The sequence below is a fragment of the Carettochelys insculpta genome, chromosome 1 (assembly GCF_033958435.1).
Source record: "Carettochelys insculpta isolate YL-2023 chromosome 1, ASM3395843v1, whole genome shotgun sequence".
In the NCBI taxonomy this organism is placed as follows: Eukaryota; Metazoa; Chordata; order Testudines; family Carettochelyidae; genus Carettochelys; species Carettochelys insculpta.
The window spans coordinates 157070618-157082699 of NC_134137.1; the positions used below are offsets into that span (position 1 = coordinate 157070618).

The window sequence follows — 12082 nt, forward strand, 5'->3', positions numbered from 1 at the left end:
TAGAGCGGTGACCTGGTCATCCTACGACACCTTGGCCGAGCATTATGCCCTGCCTCGGGTATTTGAAGAGGATACCCATCTGTCGACAGCAGTCCTCTCGGGGGCAAGCTGCACATAAACCGATTTACTTGGGTTACTGCTGGGTAGTCACCTGTTGTGGAGCACCCACAGGGACCACTCGAAGAAGAAAGAGAAGTTACTCACCTGTAGTAACGATGGTTCTTCGAGATGTGTCCCCGTGGGTGCTCCACCACCCGCTCATCCTCCCCGCTTCGGATCTCTGTCTAGTGTTTTTCAGGAGCATCCGAGGTGGTTGGTCAAGGAACTGGCGGGGACCAGATCGCGCACGCGGCCGGGAGTGAGCAGGGGGGCGGCGCGCGCTGGCGCATGCACGATCCAGGAGAAACTGCTGGAAGATTTCCGATCTGCGGCTCCGGGCGAGCCCGACACTTATTGTGGAGCACCCACGGGGACACATCTCGAAGAACCATCATTATTACAGGTGAGTAACTTCTCTTTCCACAACATCTTAACTGTGGAGATCAAATAAAGAGTGTAAGTTAACAGCCCTTTATACAAATTTCTGGTTGCTGTGAATTTGGTGTCAGCTGTATAATTCCCTTGTGGGGTATTGACAGTCAGAATTTGTTAAATAGATGTAGGCCTTTGCTTGAAGGGTGACTGGAATTCTTTTTTTGGGGTGAAGGCATGTGGTGTCTCTCTTTTTTTTTTTTTTTTTTTAATTACTAATGTGTACTTCATGTGTGATATCTAAATATTTTTAAAACTTAGATAAAGCATTATTCTTTGAAAATACAACTACTGTTCCATGGAGATGGACCAAATTCATGTGTTCTATCTCTAGCCACTAATTCTATAAACCTTCATTTATAGTAATAATACTTATATTTTCCTTTTGTATTTACCAGAATGGAAATTTAGTCATTCCAGGGTTTTGATGTATAGGTTTTTCTTTTAGGATGTCTGTTCAACCAAACAAATTACTTAACTTAGAAGTATAATACCATCCCTATTATTTAAATGTAAGCAACATTGTTAAGGTTATTTGGATATTTGCATAATGGAGAGTTAGTGGCAAATAAGTCTCTAGTTTCAGGATTTATTTGCGGTGCATGATATTCGGGGCTTAGATCATCAGAATCTTTGCCATATCTCCACATTTCCAATTATGTGATATGATTTTAAAAGAAATTCACACCTTTGGTCTCTAGGTGGCAGCACCAGATACTATTTTCCTTTTGTTTCACAAAATGTCTAATGACAATGGTAAAAGTATTTAAACTTTTCTGTTTGCATAGCTTTCACAAAAGGCAGATTTTTTTTTTTTTTTTTTACAACTAATCTCAATTTTTAAATGCTAATATTAATTTTAGGTAGTCTACATAAATCAGTAAATCTGGTACCCTATCTCCCATTGTTGCCCTAAAAGCTGCCACATTTTACGATTTCTGCTTTTTTATGTTCACCACCATAGTCTTTGGAGAAAAATGGCCACCTCCAAAAAGTAATTTGCAGGTTTTACTTTCTAATTGTTTTAGCAAAGAAACCAACATATTATAAACATTGATAATGCATTTAGTGCTTTAAAGCAAAAATTAAAACTTCAGTGGCTATGTCCATAATTTTATTTTCTTGTAGATTTCTATTACACAATGTCAATCTCTTTGGTTTATCTACACCATTAGTTAAATTATGAATTTTTTTTTTAATCATGAATGCATCCTGTCCACTTGAAGGTTAACAAACTGATCTATACTTCAGATTTTCTTTAATGAGAATAAAGTGTTCAGTATGAAAATAAATCTGAAATAATTAGCAATCCCATATGACTTTATCAATGTCATGGAAAGATAACAGCTAAAAGCAGAAGTTTATTGCTTATAACTCTTAGGCCTTCTTTTTTTTAAAGAAGTCTTACAAAGGGAAGAGGAACAGTTTTTCCATTCTTTAAATATTCCATGCTGTGGTTTTGTTTCCAAAATAGGGCATTCTGCCTTGCTGTGGAGCATGCAAGTGGGTATTCTGAAATGGATTAAGTAACCAAGTAACAATCCTGAAAGGAAATAATAGATGATATAGGCCCCAATTCAGCAAGATAATCAATCTAGTCATGTTTTTAAGCACCTGATGAGTCCCATTGATTTCAGTGAGACTATTCACATGGATTAAGTAAGGTACACTTGGCTGAATCATTCTCATGATTCCTTTCTTTGTTTTCCCCAACCAAAATATCTATTCAAATGATGAAGACAAGCGTTTCTAATATTTTCAAAACTAGGTAACCTGCTTGTGTCTCTACCTACCCTTTAGCACCACTTTTAGCAGCCAGAACATAGGAAAATCACAGAACTTTACTAAAGTCTGTGAACTTTCTCAGAAAGGGCAAAATATATCTCTGTAATTTTTACTTAGTGAAGGGGATTACCTAAGCAATTACCTGGTGTAATATCCTTTGAGAAAAAATTAAAGATATATTTGTAATTGGAATTTATTCCTATTTCTCTTAAAGTAGCAATCACAACTTTTACTTCATTGCTACATTTCCAATACAGAGAGAGCCTCAGTATTGTACAGATACTCATGCACTCATCATTAATGCCTTAGACCTAAGATAGCCCACCTTTTTCTTCCCTTCTTAGAATCTGATATTTAAAGAACATGGTGTGGAGGAGAGAAATTTTAAACTAAACTTTTATCTACAACTTGAAAAACATCTGGCTTTCTCAAAGAGTACACACGAGCTGCCTTTTTTTTAAGCTTTTTTTTGTGTTTTTGTGTGTAGTTAATTTTTTTTTGTTAAAGGAGGAAATTCTTAAAATGCTGATATAGGATAAGTTTTAATTGAAATTAAATAAGTTAAACTGTCCTTTTGTTCGCAATGCACTTTAAATCTGACACAAGTATTAGTTATTAAAATTATCATACTGATTAAAAATTAGTTGTAGAACATTTTTATTTTGTGATAATCCATTTAAATAATGTTATACATACAAGTTTGATTGAATTTTGGGTCAAGGTGTGTTCTTTAGGTCTATGGATATTTTGTACCTTTGCACTTTGTAAGGCAAAAACTTGAATTTTTTGAATAAGTGGAGCTGGATGCTTATCCTTTTCTAACTTCCCTATATTCATAACTCACTTGTCACATTTCACAGTTAAATAATTTGAGATTACATGGTTTATTTCCTTATGTTGCTTAAGTTTCTTAAACTTTCAGGTTATTCTGAAAATATGCCTTTTAGAAATGCTTTGAGACTTTTTGTATAGAAAAAGGTATGCCATTATTTCTGAACATTTTGTTAGACATCAGTATTAGAATATAAATTCTGACAGACATTTATCTGGATTGTGTTTACCTGGGTTATAACAAAAAAAATTGCAGATCAAGTAAAAGGTCTTTAAAATAAAAAAAGAAAGAAAGGTTAAACATGCTTCTAAAAACATGTCAAGAAATGTGAAATTTACCACTTTTACTTTGACACTTAGATAACTAGGCAAAATGAACTTTGTGCTTGTGGTTCTTTTTCTTTCTTTTTATTGAGTCAGTATTTTAGGGTCTCTTTTGTAGGTTTATTTGTTTGAATTCTTTGGTTCTGTCTCCAACACTTCCTTTTTAAATGCTGCCCCTGAATTTTAACCACTGCATTAGATTGAAACCTACATGCTGTTAACCACTGAGCCAAAATGAAATCGACCACTGCATTGAAATCAGAGTTGGCAGTTGTATACGGACTTGAAGGAGTTGGTAATAGCAGTGCCCCCGTGTTTCTTTAATAGGCTTTTTATTCTCTGTTTTCAGTTTTAATGGTCCCATTTTGATTTAAAGATTGTTTCTTAATAATGATGCACATTTTATTGAAATATTTTCAGTGTAACTTAAAAAGAAAATAACAATAAAACCATCTGCTAGTGGTGGTTTCCTCAGAAACAAAATGTTCTGTTGCATACTCCCATGATGGAAAATGTAGTGTGCTGCTTTTATTTATAAAGCAATCTTTTATTAAAACGATAAGTGAATTCTTCATGTTACATAAATCTTATTTTAAGTTAAACATTTTAAAATGTATCTGTAATTTTTAAAACGATCTTTTCCTGTGAAAGATTTTACTTTCTGAATTTGTTTTGTAACTTATTGGGAAGCTGTTACGCAAAATATATGGGGAGACAAACCTGACTGAGCTTGAACTGCTTACTTTAGACTTAGGGATTTTTATTTCTTGTTAATAGGCCTGGATCCTTCCCAGTTCAAAGTCCAGCACCATTACCATAAAGATGAGGAGAATGATGCTTTGCTTGGTGGCCCAGCTCAGCTAACTGATGAAGAGAAATATAGGGATTGTGAAAGGTTTAAGTTTTCCTGTCCGAAATGTGGAACAGAGAACATTTATGATAACGTCTTTGATGGTTCGGTTAGTTTTTCATCTTTTTTTCCCCTCCCCTCCATAGTTAGGTTTGGGAGGAAAAGGCTTCCTGTAGGGAAAAAAGGGTTTTCAGACATATTTGTTGGAATGTGGACTGGGGAAAGATACTGTTTTGGTTCTGTTATTGACAACTTAGGATCAGACATTGTCAGTGCTGAATCCTATTCCCTTCACAAATTTCAGTGTGGCATATTGGACTCTGGAAGTGTTTGTCAGATTAATGAAGCCAAATGTTGTAACTGCTTTGGTTTACAAAAAGAAATTGGTGTAATTTTTATAGTTAATATCTATCTTAACTCCCTAACTTGCAATTTTCTCTTTAATGAAGCTGGCTTATGGCAATAACATATCCTTATCCTAAATCAAGTTAATTGGAACAAAGTGTTTCTGAAAATCAGTGTTTCTTTTTTCCATCCCACTTCCCTTCTTGACAAAAAAACGTACTTCTGCACTATCTTTACTGCTGTCTTTGTACATCAGACATAAGTCATAGGGATGCATTCTTATCAAGAAGTGCTGCCAAAAATGAATCTCTGACCTTGGCTCAAATCTTGAAATAGGGCCAAGTATTTAACTCTGCTGCGATGTTATGCATGTACTAGTCATTGGCAAATTAGCAGGCTGCAGAGTAGTGAAAACCTTGAAAGTTAAAGCAAATAAATTATTTATCTAAATTTAAAGTAATTATTTTCAGTTAATTTGGACAAACAGCAGATGTTTTGCATTTTTTTTTGAATCACAACAAAGCAGTCACTGGAAGCAAGCAAGAGGAAAAGACAGATCAGCAATGCTTTGTAAATCCTTGACTTTTGCTTCATTACAGCTATAAATACGATAGTTAATTGCATGGAGGCTTGACGACTTGCAGATGGGCTAACTGTAGAAGAGCTGATGTCAAGCTCTAAAATCTCTTCCACCTGGAATTGATTAGTATTGTGGGTGAGGTTTTAACCACATTGGATCAGGAAAACATATATTTTAAATATTAACAGGAAAAAATCCCTCACAGACTATTATAATAAAGCTGTATATAGTATGTTCCTTTACAGTGAGAATTTCACTGACTTAACTTTAGCTACTTACCGTTTGATCTTTAGGATCTGAAAACTCATGCATTTGAAGATGTGCAAAATGTTCCAGTACAGTCTATGATTTTAGTGAATGAGATCATGTTAAACTTTTAATATTGTTCTTTATACTTTTACATATTGTTAGATGAGCCTGAAACAAAAAAGATAATTTAATGAGGTACTATCTTCTCGCACATCTTCACATTTGATACTTGTAGGAATGATTCCAACACTACAATCAATAGGCTTGAGACGGATGTTGATGTCGTTGATAAAAGTGAATTTTCTAGAGAATTGATTTTACCATAGATTTCACTAGTTTATTTTTATTCAACATCATTAGTTGAATGATAAAGTCTGAAGCGAGTGATTTAAGTTTTTTTCCAAATGACCTCTGTTTACAGAAAGAGTAAGAAGACTGTATGTCCTACTGGTGAATAATCTTTAGGGATGAAAAAGCCAATTTTCATGGGATGGGAGGAAGGAAGGCTTCTGTCAGTGATTAAATTGAAGAAGGTTTTAAAATACTTTGTCCCGTTATGTATTGTGTATACTGTATGCACATACTTGTGATATCTTTTGTTTATTTGTAATTGTTTTAAACTTTATTTTTTGTCTTCAGGGGCAGCATATTGAGCCCAGCTTGCAACAGTGCAGTAAGAAAGAATGTGATGAGTCCCCTTTCAACTGTATGATTCAAATGAACAACAAACTACTCCTGGAAATTAGACGGTACTTGAAAAGCTACTATAATGTAAGTATCCAAAAAATTTCCTTACAAGGTTAAATTAATGGCTAATCTGCTTTTCTTGGAAGTGACAGCGTATTCATTTTGTGTAATACTGATTATGGTGTTTTATAATGTCTGCAAAAAGCTTTTTTCCTCCATACCTAGTGTGATTTTATTCTTATTAAAATAGATTGGTAACATTAAATCATAATTTAAAATAGTCATTTCTAAAATAAATTTAAACATGATTTAGTCTAAAGGATATTCTAGAGAAGAACATCATAAATGTTTTTTATCTAGGTTGCTGGTCTTTTTAGAGATTCAGTTATAGATTCAGTGTTTTCAAATGCTGGGTTGGGGCTTCATGTTAATGGGGCCCCATGTCTCACTTTGACTTGCTTGGGCCCAGGTCCAAACCCAAGTTCCACCTCACAGGGACAAAACAGAAGCCTTAGGACTTCAGTCCTGGGGTGTGGGGCTCAGCTTACAGACCCCATGTCTGAGGTTGATGCCCTGAGGCTTTGGTCCCCTGCCCAGGGCAGAAGGGCTCAGTTGGTCTCAGGTTTTCATCTCCCCTTCTGGGGTCATGTAGTAATTTTTGTCAGAAGGGGCTCATGGTGCAATGAAGTTTTAGACCTCTGATCAAATGCGTTATGAAAAATCTATGAAAGTAGGGGTTTGAGTTTGCAAGTGTCAACTTCTCTTTTAATTTGGATCAAGGTGTATTATATAGTGAATAGCCCATTCTTTTGTGAAAACCAGCCTTATACATAATAATATCTGAAAGAATAACATATTACTAGTTCTTTGGGTTATGAAGGTTTGTTTCTGACTTGCAAAGTTATTAGAACTGCTTAAAAACCTTAATCGCATCTGTTGAAACCAGGCTCAAGTAATAACGGATTCGGCATTTTGGGCATTAGATAGCCCCTTCCAAGAAGCACAAAAAAGGATATTTAATAGCAAAATGTTACAATTTATTTTTTAATATATCCATTTATAGTTGGCAGAGTAAGTAAAAGATACCCTATGGATTAAAGTACTCCATGGATCTTATAAATTGGGCACAACCACTTCTTAAGGTATTGAAGTATTCTGATACTATGGGAATAATTGAATCACTTTTATATTTAACAGAAAAAACTTCATGTGGATTTAAGTAGACTCCATATAGCCCGTGAAAATGTGTATCTGCTGAAGTGAATTCATTTTCCTTTTTCATAGTACCATAAATTGTAACTAAATCATGGGACATATTTATGGTGATGGGAATTAGAAAAGTTTTTGTGAAATAGTAAAGGATTTTTGTGTATTTATAATTGTGGAAGCTACAGGTACTCAACGTTTCTTAAAATAAAGCCTTAAAGTGTCTGAAACTGAGTAATAAAAAATAGTGGGTTTTTTGTTTTTTTGTTTTTTCTTTTTAAATTTTTGTCTTTTGAAAGGCTTACTAAACATTTGTGTGGAAGTACGGTAATAATGATTTAGTCTAATAACTCTAGCTTATGTTTCGATACTTATGACTTGTGTACTGTTTTTCCTCTGCATTAATTCTTAACATTATTACGCTAATGTTTCTATACCAAGTGTATTGCCAGTAGGGAAAAAAAAATCTGAATTTCTTTTAAGAAATTTTTGTGAAAGAAAGTGGCTTCCTTTGTACTTGTTTGAGGTATTTGAAGGCCCTGTTTTCAGAGCACCCTAAATTTCTTTAGAGTTTTAAAATGTATTACAAATAAATTGCCAGTTCATATGAAAGCATTGTCAGATGGTTCAAACAGGCAACTCTATATGAAACTTGTGGGTTTGAGACCTCACATTTATAGATATGACATTCATTTAACCTTAACCCAGCACAAGCATCATGTCAAGGTCCATCCGTTTGCAGAATGGACATTCAAATAACATAAATTTAATTACTTAACATAATTATTATGTTTGTTTAAGTCAATATATCAAAATATACAGCTTTAGTGTAAAAGTTTATCTGCTAAACTTTTCTGGGGATGGTACATTTAAATTATTAAAATTTAATAAAAGTGTGAAGCACACTTTTAGCACTTAACACACAAGAAAATGTTACATGAACAAAATCTACAATAGTGGGCACATCAGAAGAGACAAATAGTGTTCAAGTGAAGGGAAAAGAGTAAATATTGCACTATATTGTGTCCATATGAATAATATGTTACCATAGGTTGGTTCCCCATCATTATGAAATCAAGTTATAAATCAATATGCAAAGTGCCATTGTTTGAATGCTTCCAAACTATTAGAAAGGGTCATTACATTCTAACTTTTTAAATATCCTTTTCCATTGTCCATAGAAATTGTAATAGAATATAGCTGAGATCTTTCATGTGAAGTTATAGCAGTGTAAAGGGAATTCATTGAACTTTTGGTACATCTTAATAGAAATATATTGAGAATGGAGCTTTAGACTTGTTGCTCAACTTATTTGTACTGGATACTGAGGGTTAAAAAAAAAGCTATATAAATACCTCATATCATTATTAGTCACTGAAGATTGAAATTACTGTGCTGCCAGAGCTTATTTCAAAATACAATAGTATTTTTACTTTGTAAAAAGGAGATTCCTTTGAGTTGGGCAGGAAACCTTTATTACATACCAGTAACAATTAGAGAGGCAGGTGCTCTATGAGCTTCATTTTATCTCTTTCATCCAGTGCTTCTAGTAGCTGCATAACAGTTGGTGTTGAACATGTTCAAATGGGATGTTTGGGATAAGGGAAATAAATACAAGTTTAATCTCTCTATTCTGGCACACTCAGGACCTGACCAGTGCTAAACGAGAGATTTTGCTGAACCATGGGGCGGGGGTGTGTGGTCAATATTGTCTAGCATTGTTACCAACACTTCCACGGCTTACTGGCCTCTTAGAAGACATTTAGGGGTAAGTTAGAGCTAAATAACATCACAGAACACTGAGAACCAGGACAGGTGGTTGTAAACACGCTTTATAGGACCACGGAAACTTGGCCACACCCATAAGTAGACATTCAGCTAACTAAAGTCATGCTGGACAGCAGATGTTGCTGGATTAAAGAGGTTCATCCTGTAATATTTTAAACCATAGGGGCATACAGAAACTGTGGATGAGACTTTGAGACTTGTGTAGTAGCCTGTTGGTGGCATAGGTGTGCCCTTCAGTTGAAGAAGAAGAGAGGTAAAAAATTAGAATACAAAAACAAATTGCTTTAGTTCAGGCTTGTATGGCAGATGATATTATTGTTTCTGTAGGGGTAAAATTATGCATAAGAGAAATATATCTCTATGAAAATGTAGTATCTTATTTTAACCTTGAAAATATAGCAAACTACATTTCATTAAGGTAACAGTGCCTAGATTCTGATGATCCTTAACTCTTGTTAATTGAGTCTTTCCGTTGTGCTCAGTGGGCTTTAATCAGGCCCCTTAATATTTCAGAATACTCCTCTCTCATTCCTTGTTCTGTTGAAGTGCTTTAGAAAGTCCATCCTTGTGAATTTATCATGAAAATTTACTTACATAGATACAAAATCCATATGCCTGCTCTTGTCATGGTAGTGATAAAGTGATATTTTATTTGTACAACACGAAGTAGTAAAGCTCAGAATAATTACTCCATGTAAGCAGACAAGTAGACTGGTGCAAACCTGCTATAATTCTTGTTTTAACACACAAATTCGCCTTTTTTTGTAAAATACAATTCTTGGTTGATGAAATCAGCTTTGTTAAATTTGAACAGTGAAATACTGTGTCGCTAACACAAACATTTAGTATTATTCCAGTAGTTAATTCCTTAATGTTAAATAACATACACCATCCTTGATCTGAATTATTCATTTAACTGCAAATATATTCAGCAAAGATGGCATCCAAAGATTTTTAGTTTCTTTACAGAGCTGCATTATTCTTTTGAAAGATTGATCTCAGTTTTTTAAATTCTGCTGCAGAAGAGCAAATAGAGAGAGAGAAATAGCTAATCTAAATTGGGAAATGAAGAGGGCTTTTTTAAGCATGAAAATTTCATCATCTTGTCAGCTGGCAGAATGCCTGCTGTGTGGATTCACAAAGGCTAAGAATTACACTTTCATGAAATTTTCCTCACTAACTGCCCTGGTTAATTTGAAAGATAACCCACTGTTTTAATTCATTCCTCAATTGGGCGGTGCAGGTTTTATTTTTGATCTGACAAAGCATTTGTGTTAATCGTTTTGGCCCTCTACTAGACACTCTTGGGATTGTGCTTTTACAATAAATGTGTCTGTGATAGCTCTTTAGTCTATTATACTTACAATAGATCCATAGAACTGGTAATTAATTCTGTACTGCTTTGGAAGTGGGAAGAATAGGTGTAGCTCTGTCAAGTGCTGCTGGGAAGTTTGTTTAGCTGGTTCATTTTTGAAGTGTTACTCTAAGCCATCAATGAAACATCCATGCTGGCAAGAGGCTAGGACAGAAATCTATGACCATAAATGAGTAAACAAATCCAGCTTTTACCTTGAAGAGTGGAGTCACTTAGTTTATGGTATCTGCATCCTAATTCTTAGATAGAAAAATTGTAATAGAAACTTCCCATTTAATTATTTGTCTGTAATATGGGCACATTATAGGAAGAATTTGGGGATTAAGTGTTAGTTATTCTGTTGCCTTTTAATTAACTGCATGCACATTCCAGTGCAAACCTGTAAGAAAATTGCCGAGTCTAACACCTAGCACTCCTAAAACCCCTTTTCCTTCCTTATATTTCCTTTGGTTATTAAGAAAAAAATTGGATTATCAATTTAATATTCACAAATCACAGCTAAAATGTACCCTACATGTGCAATCTGACTGATAGCAAAGTTCACCATACATTGAGTGGGTTGTTGATGAAGAACTCTTATCACACAATCACGATATTCTTTTACCTGTTCTTTTAATGTACACCTGCGGTGTATCATCAGCATGCTTGTAGTTAAGGGATATGTTTAAATATAAGAAAGTCTCAAGTTTATTTGCTATCACTTACGTAACTTTGTGCATTTTTAGATAAATATTTATATGTATAAACACACACCTATCTTTTACTTCACAGCCTTTGTTCATAGGACCACTGTACCTCACAGATGGGAGTGAGTTTGAAGGCTATTGAACACTGCTAAATAACTTTGTGCTGTTCTGCTGTGAAAATTCAGTGTTCAATAACCCTCAAAATTTCTCATTTCTTACCCGTTGTGGGGTGGACTGCTGTGTGCACATCAGGTCTCAGAATAGAGGTACCCTAGTTAAAGCACTTTGAATTATTTTAGTTATTGTGTATATCTTGGTTTTTACACTACTATTTAGCACATTTTGAAAGGTGAATATTTTTTAAACAAACACCCTTCAAGAAGTTACAAAAAAGCGTGTAAATGTTGAGATTTCAATATATAAATGTACAAAAATTGCAGGTTCAGGACCTCTCCTTATATCTCCTACATGTCAGTCAGATGTGGTGCCTATAAGCTACACGTAGACACCCCATACACAGGTAGAAATAAGGAATGTGCTGACTGTTCTGTAATCTGTGTTGTGTATGACTGTTCTTTCAAGAGTCAACTGTTGGAAGTATTTTGGTACTAGAAGCTTTAAGATGTTGCTGAGTTTGGAATTAAATCATTGTTGTTTCACTTTAGGAATCAAACACGATGGTAATGTTTCTATAGTTGGGGAATCTTTCAAGTCAAGGTACAGCTGAAAACAGCTGAAAGCACTGCAAAGGGAAGGTAAAATACTAAGGTGGTTCTGTCGGTGGTTCCAAAGGGCCTAAGAATGAACAAAAGGAGAAAATCTCATCAAATTCTCAAGATTTTCTT

The 12082-nt window shown here is 34.6% G+C and overlaps 1 protein-coding gene across 2 annotated transcripts in view; it reads left to right on the top strand.

The window, feature by feature from the left end:
* The window catches only part of POLA1 (DNA polymerase alpha 1, catalytic subunit), a 373413-nt gene that overhangs the window by 165395 nt on the left and 195936 nt on the right, over positions 1-12082 (top strand). For both annotated transcript variants that reach the window (XM_074983379.1, XM_074983380.1), the window contains 2 exons: positions 4249-4430; positions 6135-6266. In XM_074983379.1, the coding sequence (XP_074839480.1) occupies positions 4249-4430; positions 6135-6266 (314 nt within the window). The remainder of the gene's footprint in view (positions 1-4248; positions 4431-6134; positions 6267-12082) is intronic.